Consider the following 23,230-nt stretch of genomic DNA (forward strand, 5'->3'; position numbering starts at 1 on the left):
CGTTGTGTGTGTGGTTTTTTTTTTTTTTTTTTCTAGACTGACTTTCTTTGAAGATCCTTTATGCCCACCGCCCAGCCTGGCTTCTCACCCTGACTCTGCGCCATTTTCATTTCCTGCCGGGACGGATCCAGGCCAGCTGCGCTCCGTCTGAGCCTCAGCAGGTGAGGCCCGGCCCGCAGACACGGCCTCGTGGGAGGATCGCCCCGCAGTTACCTGTGTGATGGGGGTAACGCCCGCGCCCGCGCATGAGCTTGTTGTAAAACCTTGTAAGATCCAGGAGATCCCGGGAACGGCGCCTCCATGGAAACCTGGACCCGACATCTGCCCCTCCTGTGCCGGCCTTGGCGGGCACCTGCTCAGACCCGCAGCGTCCCCTGCAAGCCGCGTCCTGGGGAGTGGCCGGAGGGGCCTTCTCCCCGGCCTCCATCAGGCCTGCGGGAGGGAAGCTCGCTCCTGCTGCCAACCTGAAGCCCCCGCTCGGGAAGCCTGCCTTTGCTCTCTCCCGAAGGCAGCGTGTCTCCCTTACACCTTTGGGGAGGTGCTTCCTGGAGTTTCCAGTAGCCTTTGGGCCAAGAAGCCTACCTGAGACAGAGCGGCGTACGAGCTTTACCTACATGAAATGTTGCCTTAAGTCTATAAACCTGACAAATTAGCACTTTCACGTTGTGTTTCTTGGCCCAAAGGTTTTGTTGTTGATGTTGTTGGGGTCTGTTTTATGCTGGACTATCCGGACCTTCATCCTAGTGGAAGGAACAATGTTTACAAGTCCAGGGTCGTAAGATTTTGGCCCCAGTTCTGCTGTGGACCAGCCATGTCACTTTGAGCAAGTCATGGAATCACAGGACTTTAGGACTGAAAGGAAAGCCAGAAAAAAATCCGAGCAAACCCCTTAGATGAAGAAATGAGGGAACGGGTCAGGTGGGAAGTGAGAGATGAAGACGCTGAGGCACAGAAAGATCAAGCACCTTGCTCAAGGTCATCTGCCACATTCCCGCAGATACCGACTCTCTGTACTTTGCTTTTGGAGTCTCTAAAATGGACACGTCAGGGTAAACGTTCCCTAATTATTTTTCCATCCAGAAATTTCACAGTTGTTTGTTTCCATGCCCTGCGTGAATTGTATTCTCCAGCTTTCTATAGAGAGTCTACCTGACCGAGTTTACAAAAGAAAAATAAATATAACAACTCGTCTTTCCCCCTTAGAGGCTTTTTCCGGGGCTTCCTATTATCAGCTGGCATTGGAGCAGCTGCACAGCTGCCCCGAGGCCTCCGCAGCTCTGGGCCCTCCCCTCAGCGTCCGCTGTCTCCAGCTCACCGACCAGTACAACTTCGTGGACATCGCTGAGGCCCAGGTAACATGCTCCCCTGGCAGCCTGAAGTCGGGGAGGGCTGCCCTCACTGGGGGACAGTCTTGGAGGATTCGGGCTGGGGACATCCACTAAGTGAAACCACCACTAGGTAATGCTTCTGTGAGAGCATTATGGGTACATTTCTTCTCACATACTTGTCTTCCTTCCTGGGGCATAACCATGGCTGGGAAGGCAGTGTTTGGGCTCGGGTCACCATCTTGAACTGAAGGTTGTAGGGGCGCCTGGGTGGCTTAGTCGGTTAAGCGTCCGACTTTCGCTTAGGTCATGATCTCGCGGTTCGTGGGTTCGAGCCCCACGTCGGGCTCTGTGCTGACAGCTCAGAGCCTGGAGCCTGTTTTAGAGTCTGTCACTCCCTCTCTCTCTGAGCCTCCCCTGCTCACGCTGTCTCTCTCTCTCTCTCTCTCCTAGAAATAAATAAAAAATAAAACATTAAAAAAAAAAAATTGAACTGAAGGTTGTAGGGAAGTGGCCAGTGGTGCGTGCCACAGCTTCCGCTTTGAACTTGAAATACATCAACAGCCACGTCAGTGCTCACTCAAGTGTGAGCAACTCTTTAAACTGTAGTTTTAATGCTCATTTATTACATTGCTGCCGTGAAATGCCAGGCCATTTTCTGGCTACATCTTCTTTTATAGTTCAGCCAGTAAACCCACCTGAGTATGAGACGCATTTATTCTTGGGTTGAACAACTCTGTTTTGAGCCCACATCAAGTGGGAGAAATGCTTGTAAGCTGTGTGGGGAATACAGAGATGCAGAAGGCTTTCCAGGAGGTTGTGGCTTAAGATTCCCGAGTAAGACAGGGGGAAGCAAATGCCGTGGTGGTGGCTTGGGAGGGAACAGGTAGCCACCTGGGACCGTGCTGTGAAGAGAAGGAATGCCGGCTACAGAGCAGTTGCCCGAGAAGGCACGTGGCTGTGCCGCCTGCCAGTGTGAGCTCCTTGGAGGCGCAGGCTGCCCAGGCGGGTGTGGCGAGTAGGCCAGGCTGGGACCACGGGGCCGCGATATCATAGTGTGAGGTACGCACGCTTCCCGGGGCCGGCAGAAGCCATGGAGGATGTTAAGGGTAAGAGGAAGATGACCTGATCTATTTTTTGTCGTTGTTCTTATTAAATTTTTAATGGGAATAGTTTCATTGGGATCTTTTTTCTTACAAAAGCCATTCACGCTCGAGTATTTTGATAAAAATATTTGATCTGGTTTTGAAAGAAGATAAATTCATGCCGATTGGAAATACCCAGACACTGGACACAGGGAACTGCCCCTAGGAAAGCAGCGTGGCCTTGCAGATGTGCGGCGGCGAGAGCGTGCACTGGAGCTGCGGCCTGCTTAGGTCAGGAGAGGGCTGCTCACAGGTGATGCTTTAATGCCCGATATGGGTGAGTGGGAAGGTGGCGGTACCGCTAAGTGCGAGAGGGAGCCCCGAAGAGAAAGGGAAGGGGGGGCGAGGTGCAGAGTGCCTACTGTGTGCCAGGCGGCCTTATGTCTATGTCACGTCATCCAGTCTGTCACACCGTGTGGCGGGACTCCTCTGTGCTTCCACAGTGGCTGGATCCTCTCTTTGATTATGAAAAGTTGTGAACGTGCAGAAAAGATAAAAGAATTGGCACCGTGGCACCGGCGTAGCTGCTACCTGGAATCTACGATTACAATTGACCCTGGAACCACACAGGTTTGGACTGCGTGGACCCACTGAATGCAGAGTTTTGTTGATACAGGATTGTAGATGTATTTTCTCCTTATGGTTTTCTTAACATTTTCTTTTCTCTAGCTTACTTTATTGTAAGAATACAGTGTAGAATACAAAGAACATACAAATACGTGTTAGTCGACTGCTTATATTAATAGTAAAGCTTCCAGTCAACAATATGCTATTAATAATTACATTTGGGGGAATCAAAAGTTATATGCAGATTTTTGATGTGTTGTTTGAGGGTCAACTGTAATATTTGACTTGACTTGCTTCACCTCCTGTCTGTTCATCTAGCCACATCTGTGTCCGGGAACACATCACTTTCAAACATCCATACGCTTCATTTAAACACATAAGCAACAGATCATTAACCAGAGTTTAATATTTACTTATGGTTCTTTTTTGAGGTAAAATTTGCATTCTGGGAAAGGTACACATTTAATTGTCCTATTTGATGAATTTTAATAAATGCATTCACCTATGTAACAAGCGCCCATCTAGATGTAGCCTGTTCATCTCAGTCACTTATGCTCTTCTCGGTCCTCTCACACCCCTCAGCCCTGCTAGAGATAAACACCCCTCTGATACATTTTTCCAGTATAGGTTTAGCCTGTTCTAGAGCATGAAATTATATACTTCTGGGTAAGGTTCTGTCACCAGGCATGTTTTTGATGTCCACACTGTTGCATGTTATCTGTCGTTACGTTCCTTCTTGACAGTGGCGTTTTGAATAGCATTGTCGGTACTCCGAGCATGGGGTTTGCACATAAGGTCCCTGCCAAGGAGGAGGACTGGCCTCCCCGAACCGTCCAGAGAGGGGCAGGACATTGGGAGGGAGCCAGATGGAAAATCAGGTCATTCTCCAGCTAGTCTAACTTAGGAAACAACACTTCTGTGAACGGTCACTGGACTTCATAGGCTGAGCTCTAGAAAACATCACTTTTTCATCTCTTGGGAGGACAACGACGTATCCAATTGTACCTTGTATTTTATGCCCCCAGTTGAAGATTCCTGTTTCTGGATCCGAGTCAGAAGGGCCATCTCTATGTCAGCTCATCCAGAGATGCCCCCTTTCAGAGGTATTATGGGAAGGTGGGTGCGAATGGGGAAACAGGAAGAGAACTCTCCAACGGAAACAATCCTGATTCTCATTTTCATCTGTAGTGAAATGACTGCAGTAGGAAGAATTTGTTTTTCAAAGCTTGAAAAGTCTCATGGCCCGGACACCAAGCCAGTGCTTTGGCTCTTAGCTCAGTCCGGACGTTTGATGCAGTACAGCCTCCTGAATCGTCCTCTCCTTATGCGGCTGTGAAGAACCTGACGCTCTCCTGATCTACATCTATGATATTGATGTTGTGTTACCACTTCTAACACTCCTGCCCCAGTCGTCGTAGATGAATAAAGGCACGGGTTCCTGTTCCAGAATTATTCATCACAGTCTTTATAGAAGATCTGCACCCCATTAACTGGATTTTCTTGTCTGGTTGCCAATAGGTACGTTCCCTCACTGCCCCCTCTGGAAGCCTCTCCAGAGATGCTTGCTGTTCAGCCAAGTTGTGTTTTAATTCCCGAGGACAACATGAGCGGGTAGTCCCCAGCCGTCTCCCCCTGGACTCAGCGACCTCTGAGCCTGGGATTAATGCGGGAGCTGGCAGAGTTCCAGCCAAGAATTGAAGGTTGATGTGAATTAGGAAATGGGGAATAAGTTCCTTCTCTTTCCCGGTGCCCCCTCCCTTTGCCTGTTACTCATTCTTCGTTAAACCTGCTTTGACAGTGATGCCCGTTAAACAATGAGTCCGTAAGAAAATGTTAAAAAACATTTATGTTACCATAGGTCTAACATAAAACTGTGTTTAAAAATGTTAAGACATTACTCAAAACCAAGTTTCTTTCCTTTCCCTCTTTCTTTTCTTGACCATGTCTTTTGCGTTGGTGTTTGTGATTAGAGACTATTCTTTTGGTTTCTCTAAGGTGGCACCTTCAGGAGGTCTTCTCAGAGCTCAAGGATGGTCAGCAGATTGCCCTGTTCAAGGCCAGCGGGGACACCGGTGATGGAGGAGGAAGGTGATCAGAAGGACTCAGCTTTCTCCAAGCATGGCCTTCCCTCCTCACCAGGTCCCTCCAGGGTCTCGAGCCAGGTTGCCAGCACTGGGGGTGATTGTACGCGCTGGCATGTGGTAATCTTGGTATAATGCTGATTTGACCACAGTTGTCGTGGGTTTCAATTTAATCAGAAATGGACATTTTACAATAAATTGATAAAAGAATTTAGTTGCAAATTCACTGTCTAAAAGCAAAGCACAGAATAAGAGGAATCACTGTTAATAAGATGTTCATTGGTTTTTGCTAGTTCTTCTCTTTCTTTCCAGGCCCCTCCTCCCTCTTGACCCCCTCCTCCCCCAATTTCAATTCCATCCATGGGAAGGCAAGGCAAGGTTAACTGTTAACATGAGAATGCCCTACCCTGAATTCATGTTGTTAAGTAGCTTGTGAACATTGTCAATCCCTTTGGAATGCTTTTTTGCTTCACTGCTGTTGTTTTATCTTCTTGTTTCTGTTATAGTCGTCGAAGGTCTGTCTGATGAAGATTTGCAAAATAACCTCTTTAGTCCAGACATTTTAGAAGCTTAAAAAAATATATGTACATAACACGTGCAAAACTAACTTGGGATTGCTAGTTTAACGTCAGCAGGTCCTTAGCCTTCTGCTCTGCAAACAGCCACGTATTAGAGGAGCATACATTTAGGTGGTACCTTTTTTTTTTTTTTTTTTTAAATAAGGAACAGTATTATGAAGCCAACTATCTTCCTCCTCTCTGAGCACTAGAGCTGATACAAACCAGAAATGTGGGATCTTTGCTTTGAAAAGGTCAGTATCACCCCCCTTACTGTTATTAGGCTTAATGCAGTTATAATTGACTACAATAAAGGCATTCATTAGATCTTTTCCTAAATTAAAAAAATTATTATTTTTGAGACAAAAATCATACCCTAATTATATAAAGAACATGTAAATCACTAAGAGGTATGCTAAAACTATATTAGAAAGAGGTTTCTTTTGAGAGAGAGAAACAGAGACAAAGACAGAGCTCAAGTGGGGGAGGGGCAGAGAGAGAGGGAGACACAGAATCCAAAGCAGGCCTCAGGCTCTGAGCTGTCAGCACAGAGCCTGACATGGGCCTGGAATTCATGAACCATGAGATCATGACCTGAGCTAAAGTCGGACGCTTAACCTGCTGAGCCACCCAGGCGTCCTTCTTTTCCTGCATTCTTAACATTCATTGGAGGGAAGCCTTTCAGGAAATATTGAGCTTAAATTTAATATAGAGCATGAGGCCTTTGATCATTGGAAGTTATTTCTGTTTAGAGCTTGTTTCTTTAAAATGAAATCTTCTTTGAATAGATTATAGATACAGAAATATTGTAGAAATAGGAGTCTCCCTGAGATCACTTTTGCAGATTGTACAGATATTACTATCTTTTAAAATACAATAAATCTGCGGTTTGCCAGTGTAATTTGTTCTAGAAACATGCTTGTAATCCAAAGCACTCCTATCAAAGGGAATTTCAAGAACAATTGGCTCAGTTTTTTAAAAAATTTTTTTAAATGTTTTATTTCTAGGAGAGAGAGCGCATGAGCAGGGGAGGGTCAGAGAGAGAGGGAGTCACAGACTCTGAAACAGGCTCCAGGCTCTGAGCTGGCAGTCTGCACAGAGCCTGATGCGGGGCTCAAACCCAGGCTCAGTTTTGATCATGTGACATTTGCCATCACATACATTTGCCATCACATACCACTCACATCTTGCGGAACACTCACAGAACTTTTACTGCAAATGGTAGAACACTGTGCATGTGCTTATGTGCTTTTTTTTTGTAATGTTTATTTTTGAGAGAGAGCGTGAGCAGAGGAGGAGCAGAAAGAGAGGGAGACTTAGAATCCGAAGCAGGCTCCAGGCTCTGAGCTGTCAGCAGAGCCCAACACGGGGCTCGAACCCATGAACTGTGAGATCGTGACCTAAGCAGAAGTCAGACACTTAACTTACTGAGCCACTTCGGCCCCCCTGTGCTGCTTTATTCTTGAACAGCTATATATTGTTTCTTGTATATGTGTCAGTTTACATATTGTTTCATGTCTGATTTTCCTCTTTAGCTTTTACTTCCTTTCAGTGTTTGCTGGTCTTTTCTGGATATTGCCAAATCATAGAAAGCCAGAGCCCAGATGGGCCATCTGTTCTGAAGTAAAAGCAAGTGACAGTTTTTGTTTATGTAGAATTTGAATTCATTAAGAGGCTTTCCTAACCCAGCTGATAGGAAATAGTATTGTGTCATGAAAAGATCCTTGATTTCTATTTGGAAATCATCTTTGAGTACGTCTTCAAGTTTACTTTCCATCCACCTTCTCGGGCGATCATGAACAGGCCGTAACTTGGCCATTGCAGTAGACAGACGTGGCCTTTCATTGCTTTGAGTGTAGCAGTGATGTGCATTTGCAACCCACCACTTCCTGTGTATTTAGTAATCACTGTGACTCAGCCCTTGACTCCCACCAACTACCTTGAAGACATCCTGGATGATGCACATCGTCATCAGAGGAAAAGGCAACTCTTGCCCACAAGCAGAATTAGAGCAAGTGCACCATGCACACTGCACACTCAGTTCTCAGGGGCTGGAAAAGGGCTTCGCTAGAATTGTTAATTTTATAAAGACCGTGGAAGAGAGAGCACAGCCAACAAATGGTGGTATGACTCCCACCTCCTTTACAGGACGTGGCATGTTCTTCCCTGCAAGTTGCCTACCCAGCTGGGGGGGNTAGGAACACGGTGCCAGAAGCGTTTGAAGAACTGGTGCTAAAACGGTGGAGAAGACAGAGAGAGATACTGATTAGGAGGAATCCCAGAGGCAGTCTGGAGGGAACATATGATGGGCCTTGAAATCTAAGATTTCAGACACGATAGAAAGTGGCCCGCAAATGGAAAGAGAACACCAAAAAAAGGCCTCAGCAGGAGAAAGGTGAGCTATGCCCCAGAACTAAGATACCCATTTTGGCCAGGGGATAGTTGAGCTGAAGACACAGTAAAAGCCAGCCCTGGAAAGGAAAGTTGGCCCCAGCATGTCGGCTTGTGGCCCTCACAGACTGGGGAGTAAGCATATGATGGCACAGTTAATGGATGTTTAAGAGACTATGATGAATGTGTCCTGACAGGGCCGATGGGGCTTTTCAATAAGTCACATTTTACTGTCATTGATTCCATTTTTCTAGATTTCCTCTCTTCCCTTCAACCATCTGTGATGAGACAAGGTTTTATTACTCCCGGTTTTGGTAAAGTTGCTGACAGTAGAGGTGAAGAAACTGAAATAAATTACAGCCAGAGCTGGACAAAGCGGCCTCCGTCGGCCGGCACAGTGGAGAGGTCGAGGTAATGCCCACTAGGCAGCAGCTCAAGGGTTTCCTGAAGGCAAGCGGCCTTAGGCTACTTGACTGGTTTTCAGTTTGTATGAAAAATATGAAGAAATACCGGGCACCTGTCTTACAAGCGAGGCACTGTTTCCACCACTTGTTCAGATGCTTGGCAAACGCTGCCGTACGCAGCAGGAGGCCTGATGGCCACGGAGGTCAGGAGGCGGCGGGAGGATGATGGGAAACCCGCCAGGCCCCACCCACAGGATTCTTGCCTCCTTAGCAACCTGTACATCGTCCAGGCTGGTCTTGTGGCCAACTTCCGAGTTGCTCAGTTGAAAGTACATTCAGGACCATATACAGAAAAAGTGGCATTTTACATTCCAGGGTAGAAAAGTGGGAGATGAAAATATTAAAAACATGCCTCTGAGATGTAGGTACGTATCATATGTCACATGTGGTATATATAGTAAATGCCTTTTACCATTAAATAAGGCTTGGAGGCAGAAATTTTTTCCTCCACCACATAACTATAGTGCTTAGCTTTTATTTTTTTATCATTTTTTTGATATCTGATCTTATTTATTTGTTCCTCTTAGGAACAATCTCATTTTTGACTAGACTCAAGCTCTCAGAGAAGACAGCCTCTGTCTCTTGGCAGCCTGTTCCTAGTGTTCTTCTTCGGCCTCCTTCATTCTGTTGGCCACAGGTCTGGCATATTCTGCAGCCTCTTGCTTATTTTTCTTAGTGCGCTGCTTCTTCCAAGCAGTACACCGACGTGTGTGCTGGAGGACGCGGGGGGGGGAAGACGCCGAGTCTGGGGCGCTTTCGTTCTAGGTTTCTTTCCTTCTTTGTTTAGGGGTCTTCTCCCAGAAGACTGGCGGACATCATTTTCCTTCAAGAGGTTGTAAAGTTTGAGGATTCTGCTGGCTCTTTTGGGCCCTGGGCGATGAGGCACCGGAGTATCCGTGAGTCCAGAAATCTCCTCCTCCCCGTTTCTCACGATGACCACAGGGACTGGCATCCGCAGTGCAATCTGAACACATTTGCACTTTCTGTCTCCAGGCCACCTTGGTGGGTAGCAAGAAAGCCCCTGGCTCGGCAGGAGGCAGACACGGCCATGGGTCAGGAACCCTGCTTCACAGGAAGCCTTGGGGGTTGGCAAACTTTTTCTGTAAAGGGCATGACAGTAACTATTTTAGGCCGTAAAACCTCTGTTGCAACTGCTCAACCCTGTAGCTTTAGTATGGAAGTAGCCACAGCCAAACATAAATGGTCAGGCTGTGTTCCAATAAAACTTTATTTAACCAACCGGCGACAAGAGCCATAGAATGCTAACCTCTGCGGTAGCCTAAGCTCGGGTTATTCATTCTCTAGTACTTAAAAAGAAAATCCAACCAAAACCAAGTTATACAAAAATAATTTTTAAAAATTGAGTTATGGACAGGAGCTAAAATGCAGCCAAAGGTAAAATGAATAAATACAGGTAAATCTAAATGAGGGAAAGGAAACCAAAGTACAATTCTTAGGTAAAAACCTTTCCCTAGCAGTCAGGAAGGTAGACTCACTGTTATTTAAATAAGTTCTAGCATAGGTCTAAGCAGGAGTTTAAAATGACCTCTGGAAGATTAAGTATCAAAAACACAAAAAAGGTAAGAACAAAGAGTATCCAGAACCACAGCATCAGAGATACAGAGATAAAGAATATGCAAGATCTCTTTGTTAAAAAAATACAAAACAGTGCTGGGAAAAATTAAGATAAAACAGAGTAACTTGTTCTGAGAGTGTTCTGCAAGACCAGCAAACATTTCTAATAAATTCTAACCTGCTACAAGTGATGTACTGCAATACAAGTAGCACATGACACCAAATGTCACATGATCACAACCGAGCCAATGGTTCTTGAAATTGATACATAAGTGCTTTGGATTACAAGCCATGTTTCCAGAACAAATAATGCTCATAAACCACGGTTTTACTGTAATGGAAACATATACTCTGTTTATAGACTGGAAGATTCTGTTAAAACACCAAATTAACAGATTTAATAAATCTCGGTCAAAATCCCATGAGTCTTTTTTTTTTTTTTTTCCGGGGTGGGGAGGTTATTTTGGAAGAAATGCCAAGCCAGCTCTAAAATTTATTTTGAAATGCAAAGGGCCTAGAATCAACAGCAGTCTTGAAAAAGAAGGAATTGGAAGTCTTATTTTACTTGACATCAAGACAAAGTTCTGACAAAAGTATAAGCAAATAAATTGAAGGACCAGAAGAGCATCCAGAAGTAGATCCACAGAAATGACCTTAGAAAAGGACAGAACAATTCAATGGGGAAAGGACAATCTCTGACAAAAGGTGCTGAAACAATTGAATATTCATATAGGAAACAAATAGACCCTACCTAACAGTCTCAATCCCCACACACAAACACTAGTTCAAAGTGAATCACGGACCTAAACATAAAAGCTAAAACTATTAAGGTTAATAAAAAAAATATATATCTTCAGGACTCTGGGGTAAGGACTTCTTAAAGAGGATACAGAAAGTATTAGCCATCAAATAAAAACTGATAAACTGGACTTCATGGAAATGAAAACCACCTTCTTCTGAAAAGGCATTGATCTGTATGGTGAAAACTATAGAAAACTTATGAAGGAAATTGAAGNTGGGGATGAGCACTGGGTGTTATATAGAAACCAACTTGACTATAAACTATTTTAGGAAAAAAAAATTTCCCAATTGACTAAAACCACATACGTTTTGCATATTTCACAAACTTCTCATCAAGCTAGAATATTAGTGAATATTATATTAATACTGGACTTCTGAATTCCATGAATAAATTCAATAATACTGTTCTTTGTAAACCTGTTAAAAGAAAATTAACAGCATTAGGTAAGTATAGAGGTAGTTGGTAAGTCATTAATGGATTTTATTTGGCCCAATTTGTGAAGACTCTTCATGCACTATTTACATCATATAAACCAAAAAATTCAGTATGCCTTTACAAGTATATGTGCTTCTAAAAAAAAAAGCACTGTACAACTCTAAATTCAGGTACAAAAGCAAGAAGGAGATCAGCACACTGCAATCAGCAATGTGGCCACTGAAAGAAAAATGTATTTATTTTGAATGTAATATAAAATGGCTTGGAAAAAGTCTAAATGTTATCTGAATGATTCTGATTTAAAAACTGGACAAAGCTATCAGGTATAAAAATATGTCATTCAGCAGTGGGTATTCTCACCCCCTAATTTTGTCAGGGAGGTATTTACAAATATTTTTGCAATCTTTTGTAATTTTTTTTTTTCGAATTGCATTTTACTTGTTCCAAGACTTACCTGAGGCTTAACACAGCGGTCATGTGTTTTCAGTGGAAACCCTGCCAGTGGAAACGGTGGCAGAGCTTCCTCTTCCTCCTTCTAGAGCTGGTTTAGAAACTGTGTAAATAAAGCCAATATAATGAGCAAATAGTGCAAGCTGATGGCTGGAACTGCCTAAGCGATCTCCTCTGCTGGTGTGAGAGCATGGTCAGGGTCCCTGCACCCTCCCGGCAGGGCTGGGGGCGGCTGTGGACCGTGGGGTAGATGTCCAACACTGAACTCCGCACACACTTGGAAACGGCGGGGGGTGGGGGTGGGAGGGGCTAGCACCGAGTCAGGACGGGACATCCTGTGCACAGCACAAGCCTGGTGGTACCGGGGGGACAGACCGACTGCATTCGTGGGCATCTAACAACCTGAGCCTAAGGGAAGATAAATAAGGACACGACTCAGGCTTTGTGTGAGAAAGACCTTTAGTTGCTTCAAGTTATACAGCGTACACTTGTACATTTCCATTTTTTTAAGTAAGAATTTACTATTCACTGTGGGGCCTACGTACAATTGAAGTGTTCAATCCCAATCAAATTAAATTCTACAGAGTATATTTTCTTATAATCTATCAGTGAGAAAGGCTTCCTCCCTAATGACAAAGAATCCACTGTCAAATTTTTAATGAACAAAAGTTTATAAATATTTTGGCATTTTAGAACTTTTCTTAATACAGTCTGAGGGCTAATAACAGAAATGGAGGCTCCGTGGCCAGGATGAATATGCTTCCACTCTTACTCCTCTCTGGGGGATTTTGTTAACAAAAACAATAAAAAAGCGTCTTTTCACTGACCAAAGCAACCATCATGTTGATCAGATCACACGGACACTTGCAAGTGACCAAATGAGGTGACAAGCACGTGAGGTGGCGACAGGGGCAGAGCCTTGTGAAAGCGGGTAAACACGTAAGGCGTGACGGGGAAGGGCCGGGGAAGGGCTGAGAAACCGGTGCTGGTTTAACGTTACAGGATTACTGAACCTACCTTGACCTTAAAACCAGAGTAACTGGAGGTGAAAAATCAACACAACTCTTATTAGTGACGTTGAAGAGAAAAAAAATTAGCAAGGGTTTTTCACTGATCGGTTACAAGCATTAGGCAAAAGCAAAGATAAAAGAGGTAAAATAAAGTCGATACAAAGCAGTAATAAAATATAAAAATAAGACATTATCAAACTATTGTGGATGTTATTCTAGGTCCCAAAATTTGGAAGATGCCTAATTAAATCTTACTCCCCCCAAAAAATCCAAAGTGAAAAAGTATCAATTTTAGTAAAGATATCCCTATCACTATATATATGTAGATACAGATACATAAGAATAATTCAAATAGATTTACAAAGATGTTAATTTGGCACTTTTACTTGGATTTTTAAAGAAAGTAAATACAGATGATCTTTGCATAACAAATTTTCATTCTGGAGAAACAGGATTTAGAAATAAAAGGTTCAAACATCTCCCTTCTTAAAAATAACATTGACACAGATAACTTTACCCGTTAAAACTCCTGGTTGGCAACTTTATAAATCTGTCTTGATATATCTAACTCCACAAGTAATTTTAGTTTTTTTTTCTATCAGTGAGATACCTGGTTTGTCCACTTTCAGTACATGTACCATTTGGCCAGAAGTCCATAAATAATATTAATGTTTTCAATGTAGAAATCTTAAAGTTCTAAAGGGAAGTATTGCTCAGTAGATAAAGTCTCCTGGAATTTCTTGTAGCAAAGGTTCCTCAAATTTAAATCGTTTGGAAATGGCCTTTTGCTCCATTTTCTCTTTTTCAGACTGTCTGCATTGTCCTAAAGTATATGAAGTAAATACAATTAACTCTTCGGTTACAATGGATTCCTCGGTTTCTGGTTTCTGAGTATCTGAATTAATTTCAGGCACAGAATCACCTTCTTGGAGTGCATTTGCTTCTTCTAATGTCCCTTTCACCTTGAAAGAAGGATCTTGAATACTGCTCTCTGTCAACCACGGATGTTTCAGACATTGCTCAGCTGTGGCTCGATGTCTATAAAAAGACACATATTTCACACTTAAGTAGTTTAAAACTTCAATTATAAACTGGGCCATAAGAGAGGTGCCTGGGTGGCTCAATTGGTAGAGCATGACACTCTTGATCTCAAAGTTGTGAGTTCAAGCCCATATTCTGTATAGAGATTACTTTAAAAAAAAATTACTTTAAAAAAAAATCTTAAATCAATTTAATAAATCAGAATATAAGGTAGATTGATTGTATTACATTTTGGGAAGTATGAAGAGTTAATAAGAATCTTATTGTGATTCTTGAATAAGACTGGAAGTTCTGGTGTTAGTGTGCAAATGCCATTCCCATAATGTTGAAAAATATTTTAAATAAGATATCTCTGAAAAGTCCTTCTGGAAGACCAAAAACAGGTAGATAATATCTGTTATACTGAGATGCAGCTTACGTTTTCTAGAAACCTCCTCTTTTTTTTTTAATGTTTACTCATTTTTTTTTTTTCTTTAAGAGAGAGAGAGAACTAGTGGGGGAGGAGCAGAGAGGGAGGGAGAGACAGAATCCAAAGCAGCCCCAGGCTCGGAGCTGTCCGCACAAAACCTGATGAGGGGCTTGAACACACAGACTGTGAGACCATGACCTGAGCCAAAGTCAGACGCTTAACCAACTGAGCCACACAGGCGCCCTGAAACATTCTCATTTTTGACACTTTTTCTTTCAACAGATGTAGTAAGTTCAAGGTCTTACCTGGCTTAATGTCTACACTTTTGTGTTTCAGTTTAACCTACTTTTGTTCAGAGCAGATCACTCAAAAATTGATAAGGATCAGTAAGAACTAATACTTACTCAGGTTTCTTAACTAAGAGTGTCTTAATGAAGTCAATAGCAGACTCAGACACAACATCAAATTCTTCCTCAGAATAGCTTAAGTTCATCTGGGAGATGTTTAGGAATGTTTCTTGTTTATTGTCACCTAAGAAGGGTGATACTCCCGTAAGCATGACATATGTTAACACTCCAATGCTCCTAAATCAGAATGAAAACGTAAGAAAAATTAGTGGCCTATATATTTCTTGAAACGAATTAGATCATTTATTTCATAAATAGCTCTTACCACATATCCGTTGCCATGCTGATCGGATCATAACTCAGAATTTCAGGCGCTAGTATCAGAAACAGAAGAAAACATTTAGCTATGTGAAAAAAATTCCTAATTTGGTTTTCAAGATAAAACATTTTTTTTTAAATAGTCCTTAGAAACTCTAAGACACTATTCAAGATTTGGGCTAAAATGAAATAAATTAACACAATAATATATTCTACAAATTAATCTGAGTTATTATAAAGTGTAACAAGACATAATTGTTTATTTTTCACACTTGTACCCTCCATTGTTGGGTCCTAATATTTTTAAGATATCTGAATGCATAAATACTGTAATAGAACCTGACAACTGACACCCATATCCTCTACAATGAAGCATTGTATCTAACAGATTACTACTTACAAACCTTTCTCAATGCATCCCTGACTCTTCCTTACATCCGCCCTCACCCTAGTCCAGGGCACTTTCCCCTCCTGACCTCTCCACTCATTCCACATCACTGCTCTATTCTCCATGCTGTAGCTGGAGTGAGCTCTAAGGGTCTACCCACTGACAAAAAGTCAGCCAACAAGGTTTAAAAATAAAAAACAACAAAAAATCCACCCCTGAGCATTCTCAGGTGACATGCATCACACACAAAGACGACAACATTGCCTCTGTAGAGTTGTGAAAAACAAGTATGCTTTGATAATATTTAACTAAACTGCTGTTATGCATAAAGCAACAGACATTTTCAAATGTTCAAAAACTTAGGAGAGATTTATGAAAATCTTCCTTGAAAGGAAAAGCCTACTCACTGATAGAATCTAGTCAACCAAAAGATGAGGTTTTTTTTTTTTCAAAGTATGCAAATAGGAAGAAAAGACAGGCAACCAAGTATTGGATCCATTTAAAAACATATCAAAGACTAAACAACTGTTGCAATTATGATTTAAAAAAAAAAAAAAAAGGGAATGAAGATGTTTTAATTCTAGGAAAAGACAAAACACTCAAGTCACATATTCTTTATGGGTTGGGGACAACCTCCCCTCCTCCGTCCCCTGAATATGAGGAATGAAAGGTTGGGAGAAAATGTTAAGTAGGTTAAATTTCCTCAACATCAACTCCTGAAACTGACTTGTAAAACAGAAGCTACAAGTATTACTTTACCAGTAAAACAGGTTTTAATAACAGTTCAAATTTAAAAGTTTTAAAAGAAACTACTAGGAAATTTAAAATGAAATGCATAGCATCCAAATTATTGGAGGGGGAAAAAGTAAAGCAAACGATGGTGGGAAGACTGTATGATTTTACCCAACTGAGGAATTTAAGAAACAGAACAGATGAACATAGGGGAAGGGAAGGAAAAATAAGTTAAAAACGGGAGAGGGAGGCAAAACATAAAAGAGACTCTTAACTACAGAGAACAAACTGAGGGTTGCTGGAGGGGAGGTGAGCGGGGAGGTGGCGCGGGATGGGCTAAAAGGCTGATGGGCATTAAGGAGGGCACTTGTGACGAGCACTGGGTGTTGTATGAATTACTAAATTTTACTCCTGAAACCACTTTTATTAGTATGTTAACTAACTAGAATTTAAATACAAACTTGAAACACTTAAAAAAAAGATGGTGGGAAGAGGGGGCAGGAAATAACAGTAGCCTCCTTTCCTGTGTTTATTACAAAAGAGCCTGGTATAGCAAATCCAGTAAGGCAGTATTATTATAGCCCCACGTTATGGACAGAGGAATGTGAGGTACAGAGACTTCAGGACTGAGGTCACATACACAGCCAGTAGACAGACAGCCCACCGCTCCCAGGTAAATGATTCTGTTTAGAAAACAGGATGGGAGTCTTATATTCATCTCTGAAAGTCCATAAAAGAATGGAGAGGTCCCCTTGTTTTTCTCTATTATATACTTTTGAATTATTTTTAATTGTTTTGGATTGGGTTTTATTACTTTCATAGTAAAGATAGTTCTGTTTTTTGGAGGGGGGGGAAGCTCTCTTGGTAGAAAATTTACCAAAGAACAGAAAGCATAAAACAAAACAAACTCATTCAGGGTAATAATTACTACAGGGCTCTCAACTCACAACCCTTCATTCTAGTTTACACTGCTCTACACTGGCTGGAAAATCTGGGCTGCCTCTTTCCTAGATGAAGCCTATTAAGCCACACTCTTAAACCCTACTGTGTGGTCATGGCACTTACTGAAAAAAGTATTCTAGCCACAAAGAACACATCAACATTTTGAAGGTTGTTTTTCTGTCTGTGATATCAATTATTACCTAATTAATTTGAGATGTTTCAAATTGTAGGACTTATTTTTTTGTTTACGTTTATTTTTGAAAGACACAGAGCGAGAGAGAGTGCGCGAGCGCGCAGGGCAGACAGAGTGTGAGCAGGGCAGAGAGAGAGGGGGACAGAGAATCTGTCAGCACAGAGCCTCATGTGGGGCTCGAACTCAAAGACTGTAAGAACACGACCTGAGCCAAAGCCAGACGCTTAGCCAACTGAGCCGCCGAGGCGCCTCTCAAATTGTAGGACTTACGTTAAAGCTCGGAATTATTTTTGTGTACTATCATCAACAAACAGCTTGGTTTTCCTCAACCTTATCGTTCTCCTAGCCTGTGTCTTCAGAATCAACTCTCCCCTGTAAACTAAGTCCTGCTGTCTTCCCTCCTTCAAGGATGACTCTCTTCACCGTCTGCTCTGTGAAAGCGGGTCTGGGGCGACCTTGAATGCTGCCGGTCTGTCCACCTGACACCTCTAGCGTCTAGTGAATGCTCTTCCCTCAGGCCCGGGCCCTGGGTGCTTGCTGTCACCTGACACAAAAACCATCCTCCTAAACCCACGTGCCATCACTTCAGACAACTTCCACACTCGTGTCCGTGACCCACGTATGTAGCCACCAGCGTGCCCGTGCTTCCTCACCTACAGACCTATAGGTCTAACGTAGCGCCCTTCCACAGCTCTTTAAAATTACAAAGAGCGGTTGCATCTCTGACATCTTAAAGGCTGATAGTGTAATCTCTGGTCACAATCTTTAGATTATTTCACTGCCTTGCTCTGCTTACAGATACATATTTTTTAATTCATTCAAACCACTAATCTTTTGCTTCCTATTTTTCTTCCAGTTTATCAAACAAGTCATAGTTTACTTATTTTTGTACCAAACCTAGAAGCCATGGTTCATCACTTCTGCTGCTCTCTTACCAGTACCTTCAGAGTTTCATGTCCTTTTTCTTTCTGCTACAGGCTCTCAACCGTGCATCAATCCAACAAAACGCCCCGTTTCAACATCTATGGAATTGCAGGGCTTGCAATTACTTTAACAATGTTAATTACAAACTTGAAGTTCTTTAAAGGCCTTTATTTGTTCAATATGCTCTCATCTTCAGATAATCTGACATGGCACACTTTGTGAAGAAAATCCTCTTCTATTCCTTTTAGAAGTAATCCTTTCAAATTCTCTCAGTCTTTTGGGAAAGGGATCATCAGTTTGGTACCTAACTCTTTAAGTTTACCATGTTTAAAAATTTATTTAATTTATTAATTTATTATTTAATGTTTTATTTATTTTTGAGAGAGATAGAGACAGCATGAGCAGGGGAGGGTCAGAGAGAGAGGGAGGCACACAATCCAAAGACAGGCTCCAGGCTCCGAGCTAGCTGTCAGCACAGAGCCCGACATGGGGCTCGAACCCACGAACCACGAGATCATGACCTGAGCTGAAGGTGGATGCTCAACTGACTGACCTACCCAGGCGCCCCAAGTTTACCATTTTTAAATTTAATACACAGGAAGAAGTCTCGGATGGCAGAATTTCAGTTGTCCCACTATTAATCATGCCACATATGAGTTCCCTAATGAAGATGATGCCTGACTCCAAACACAGAACACAACCCGGTCTTATGAAGACTTACCCACATATTCAGGAGTACCCATAATTTCTCGGAGTTCTTCACTGTTCTTCATTATTCTTGAAAGGCCAAAATCAACTATCTTGATGTCACCCAATGGAGAGTCACTTGTCAGCAGAATATTCTGAGGCTAAAAAAAAAAAATAACACCACACTCTCCAAATTAATGAAACCATGACTGAATAGAAAGAGCAAGTAGTGCATAAAACACACACATCAACTGTGAAACTGAGATTGACAAATTTAACAATAAGCGGTCATTCATTAAACAAATATTTTTACAATATACTTATGATGTATAAGGCAACAGGTCTAATATAATCTCTTTATACTGGCTCCTGCTCAGAACATAAATGTGCATCTACTCCTATTTTAAAAACAAGACCAAGCCACTTATAAAGTGACTCTGCATTTCTCTCTAGCCAACACACTTCCTGCTATTCCCTCACTTCTCAATGCAGTGGATTCTGGATTTTGCCCCCTCTCCTAGATATGCGCTCTTCAGTCTTTTCCTCCTCAATAGCTCTCTCACCGTTTTCTCAGGATTTTTTTCCCTTCTTTCCTGCTTTTAAATATTCATGTTGCCCCAGATCTCTTGCCTGCTGGCCCTCTATCCTTCAGCAATCTCATCTATTATCAAGCTTCGGCTCCCACATACGTGCTGACGACCTCTATCTACCCCCTACCCTCGGCCCCTTGCTGACTCATAGGTCCAATTAAATCGATCTTTGCATTTGGCTGAAGTGGGCCATACCTTCAGCTCCCACTAGTGAGCAAAGGCCATCTATTCAATAAACACCTCAAGCAGGGGTTCTTCCTTCAACCCCACCAAACCCAGGCCTGTCCTTCTATACTCCCAATCTCAATGCCCAGGTCAGGTTCTGGCGAATCATCCTAAAGTACTCCATCTCCTTCATATTTAATCATGTCTCATGCCTAGTGAAGTCACTGGCATGCCAATGCTCTTAAGTTGCAAAACCCCCACTGCTTAAAGTTTGGGTTTTCATGATTTCTTACCTGGACTACCACTCTCCTGCCTCTAGCTGCCCCCACCTTCAGCCCATCCTTCACTGTACAATAATCTCACCATAATGGAAGTCTGATCATGATACTGGTGCTAGTCCTCACCAATGGACACACTCTCAAATAGGATGTATTTGACCATGGGCACGAGAGAGCTAGCCAAGGCCACAGGATCAATAGGGTTCATATTCCTGGAGTCATTTTTTTTTAACCCAAATGAAAATAATCTCAGATACTTTTACATAAAAAGTCAAACATACATTATGGGTTAGAATATAAAATTCATTAGAATTTTTGAAACGGCACTTGAAAGAAAAGTTTCTGTTGCTTCAGAGTCTACACTTACTGTCTTCTGCCATTAAGAATCTTTCTAAAGATAAGTTGAGAAGCTAATAAAGTATAAATACCTCACTGTAGCACCTCAGTGCTTCTGCTTCCTCTTCAAGATTAACCTCCTGCCACTATTCAGTAGGCAATCTGTGTTCCAAATCCAACAAGCTGTAATCCCTAAACAAGATGGTTACTTCTCCGGAAACTCTCTCCCCAACAAATTTAGTTTCATCATTCACTTCAGGCATGGTGGCTCTCAACAAAGCACTGATTCCTCAATAACGCCTTCTCTGATGCCCCCTCTGGCCTTCCAGGGAGGGTTTGATACCTGCCTCCCCTCTACTCCACAACATCTCGTCCACAGCAAACTTATCCCATTGTTTAGCTAACTGTAGTTCTCTGTCCTCTCCATCACACTGTAGTTCTCCAGAGGTTTACGATGAATGTTAACGTTTCCTTTCCTTCCATGCATGTTCAACCACTCCACTGGGCTTCTGTGTCCTCATTCCTCTACTGCAGGTCACTAAAATTCAGTGACATATTTCCACGCTCTCTGGACTACCACTTCAGCAGTGCCTGGCACTGCTGTCACTCCTTTCTTGTTTACAAACTCTTTTTCTCTTGGCTTCCAGAACAAAACACTACCCAGGTCTTCCTCCTGACTCTCTGGCTGCTGCTTCTGTCTCCTCTGTTGGTTCATCTTCCTCTAACTGGGTTCCTTTAACTTCCTCTAACTGGGTTCAAGGAACTTCCTCTAATTGGGTTCAAGGAACATCCTCTAACTGGGTTCAAGGAACTTCCTCTAAGTGGGTTCCTTTAACGTGGATTTCTCACGGCCTGATCCTGAGGCTCTTTGCTCCTTTCACTCCACACTCTCACCTTACACAAGGTATCTGCACCTAAGGCTTAATTATCACCTATACATTAGGAGTCACAGATTTTTCTCTGGCTCAGACCTCTTCAACCAACTGCTTACCTAATCTCTCTTTGAGGTCTCAAGGCTATCTCAAATTCAACATGCCCAAACCAGACTCCTATTTTCCTCCCCAAATCAGATTCCCTGTATGCCAATGATCATCACACCCCAGGGGATGCCACCCTTACCCAGCAGGGTAATAGAAAACACTAAGAATCACCTGGGTCATTCCTCTCTCCCCGCTTTCTACTCATTTAGCTAACGTGTCATCATATCCTATTGATTTTAAATCATAAATTCAAGCACTTCTAAACTTTACTTATTTCTCTCCAGCTACAGAACACTCATTTAAGCTACCATCAAGTTTTGCTTAATTGCAACAGACTCTTTAGTGGTTTGCCAGGATCTATTTTCCCCATACTTAGCCAGAAAGATCTTTTGCACTCTATAAACCTGATCTGTCACGCCCCTGCCTAAACCCTTCAGTAGCTTCCCATTGTTTTTAACTTCCAAATGTGCTATAAAAGCCCTGCTAGCTGGAGCTCCTGCCTAGCTCTCCAGCCTCATCATAAACCCGTTCCCCTTGGCCCAGGGACAGCAAGTCTCAATGGACACTGTTCCGTCTCTCCTACTTGCCATGCTCTCTCGCACAGAAGTATCTTTGTATACTTTTTCCCTGTTCTTCTTTGCCTGGTGTCAACTTGCTGAGAAGACCCAGGATGGCAGTGAAGCAGATTCTAACAATGTTCAACAGTGAAGAGCTGCAATATGAAAAAGGAGTTGAGGTCCAGATGGTCCCTTTCTTTTACAAGGGGCTCAATGTTGACCCAACCGTCCATCCTGCCCTTCTCAGAAATTACTTGTAGATTATTCAAAGTCTGGATTCAGAAGCAGAGGATGAATCCACAGCTCCACGAGCCACCGTACTGGTCACTGTGATAGCGCCAGGGTCGGTGCCAGCACACACGAGGCACACGTTATTTGCTGTTTGAATGAAAGGAAAAAATGTGACTGACTATAAAAAAAATTTGAAGGGCGTCTATTTTGTGTCAGGAATGGAGGCACTATAAATATGAGTAATAACAAGTCCCTACGGACAGAGAGATCGCTGTCAGAAGAGAAAACAGAAGCACTTATATCAGGCTTGACTAACTCTGCTGTGCATTTTAAGTGCCGTCACAGACAAAGTGTTCAGGCAATAAATAAATAAGAGGGAAAATTTAGCCTTGGAGAATTACACAGGAGGTAAGTGAGCAGACGCTGAAGAAGAAAAAGGATTTTGTCATTTATTAAAAAAATTTTATGGACTGCCTACTGGAAAAATAACAGGAAAGACAGGAGTTCCCTGTTCTTTTGGAGCCTTGCGTTCTAATGGGGACAAACAAGTATAAGTAAGCAATGATACCTCAGGTAGTTTTAAGCACCCAGGAGACCTCAGAGTGGGGTAGCGGTGACAGTACCTGCCGGGTGCGTCTGTGTTCACATGCACGTTCTCTTCCGCGCAGTCGGGGGAGGTGTCTCGGAGAAGACCGTATTTGGGGAGAAGGCAATGCTGAGAAGGAGCAGTCACGGCAAATACTTTGGGGGGTGGGGTAGACAGGGAGCATCCCAGGGAGAGGAAAGACGCGGCCCAAGGCGAAGGCGAGCTCCTAGCGGAGGGACTGCACGCTGGGGAACAGCACGAAGGTGACGGGGACAAGTGTGGTGGCAGGCACAAAGGGGTGGAAGCACAAGACTCAGTCCGGGCTTTCCGGGCCGTTCTGGAAGAACTGGCAGGAGGCAGACCACAGGGGAAGGCAAGAGGACGTTCCGGGAAGAGCAAAGGCCGCAGGCCGAAGTGCACAGGTGAGGCGGGGCGGGGCGGGACGCGTGCCGAGTGGGGTCAAAGACAAGAATGTCTCTGAAGAAGGTGCCTTTATGCTATTTTTAAAGTCTTGAACGGGGGAGAGCGCGTGAGGGAGACAGGAAGAAGCACGGAATGAGAAAACACAGAAGAAACTTTACTCATTACAGTGGCAAAGTGCACAGTCCACCGTGACTTGTGCAGGAGCAGGAACGCTAAGGTGCTTATTCGCCGACTAACACAGTCGGGTCAGCAAGAGGGCGCCGCTGGTTCAGCTCTGCTTCCCAGAATCGGAGGGGCCCGC

General features: G+C 43.1%; 2 protein-coding genes and 1 pseudogene across 14 annotated transcripts in view; 1 reads left to right on the forward strand and 2 right to left on the reverse strand.

Annotated features, from left to right (window-relative positions):
• COA1 (cytochrome c oxidase assembly factor 1) overlaps positions 1-5,328 on the forward strand; it is a 77,576-nt gene extending 72,248 nt beyond the window's left edge. For 12 of the 13 annotated variants that reach the window (XM_077781127.1, XM_077781130.1, XM_077781132.1 and 9 more), the window contains 7 exons: positions 37-1,049; positions 1,204-1,352; positions 2,578-2,723; positions 2,914-3,040; positions 4,063-4,140; positions 4,226-4,555; positions 5,033-5,328. In XM_077781127.1, the coding sequence (XP_077637253.1) occupies positions 902-1,049; positions 1,204-1,352; positions 2,578-2,723; positions 2,914-3,040; positions 4,063-4,140; positions 4,226-4,228 (651 nt within the window). In that variant the 5' untranslated portion in view covers positions 37-901 and the 3' untranslated portion in view covers positions 4,229-4,555; positions 5,033-5,328. The remainder of the gene's footprint in view (positions 1-36; positions 1,050-1,203; positions 1,353-2,577; positions 2,724-2,913; positions 3,041-4,062; positions 4,141-4,225; positions 4,556-5,032) is intronic. The other variant, XM_077781126.1, reaches the window with a different exon arrangement.
• Positions 5,329-9,081: 3,753 nt separating this feature from the next.
• On the reverse strand, positions 9,082-9,656 carry LOC144245793 (small ribosomal subunit protein eS6 pseudogene; annotated as a pseudogene).
• A 3,514-nt stretch (positions 9,657-13,170) lies between these two features.
• STK17A (serine/threonine kinase 17a) overlaps positions 13,171-23,230 on the reverse strand; it is a 29,625-nt gene continuing 19,565 nt past the window's right edge. Inside the window, exons 4-8 of the mRNA XM_077781154.1 lie at positions 18,818-18,944; positions 14,925-14,973; positions 14,657-14,836; positions 13,725-13,840; positions 13,171-13,625 (exon numbers count right to left, since the gene is read on the reverse strand). Coding sequence (XP_077637280.1) covers positions 13,516-13,625; positions 13,725-13,840; positions 14,657-14,836; positions 14,925-14,973; positions 18,818-18,944 — 582 coding nt within the window. The 3' untranslated portion in view covers positions 13,171-13,515. The remainder of the gene's footprint in view (positions 13,626-13,724; positions 13,841-14,656; positions 14,837-14,924; positions 14,974-18,817; positions 18,945-23,230) is intronic.

The sequence above is a fragment of the Crocuta crocuta genome, unplaced genomic scaffold (genome assembly GCF_008692635.1).
Source record: "Crocuta crocuta isolate KB4526 unplaced genomic scaffold, BGI_CrCroc_1.0 scaffold108, whole genome shotgun sequence".
NCBI lineage: Eukaryota > Metazoa > Chordata > Mammalia > Carnivora > Hyaenidae > Crocuta > Crocuta crocuta.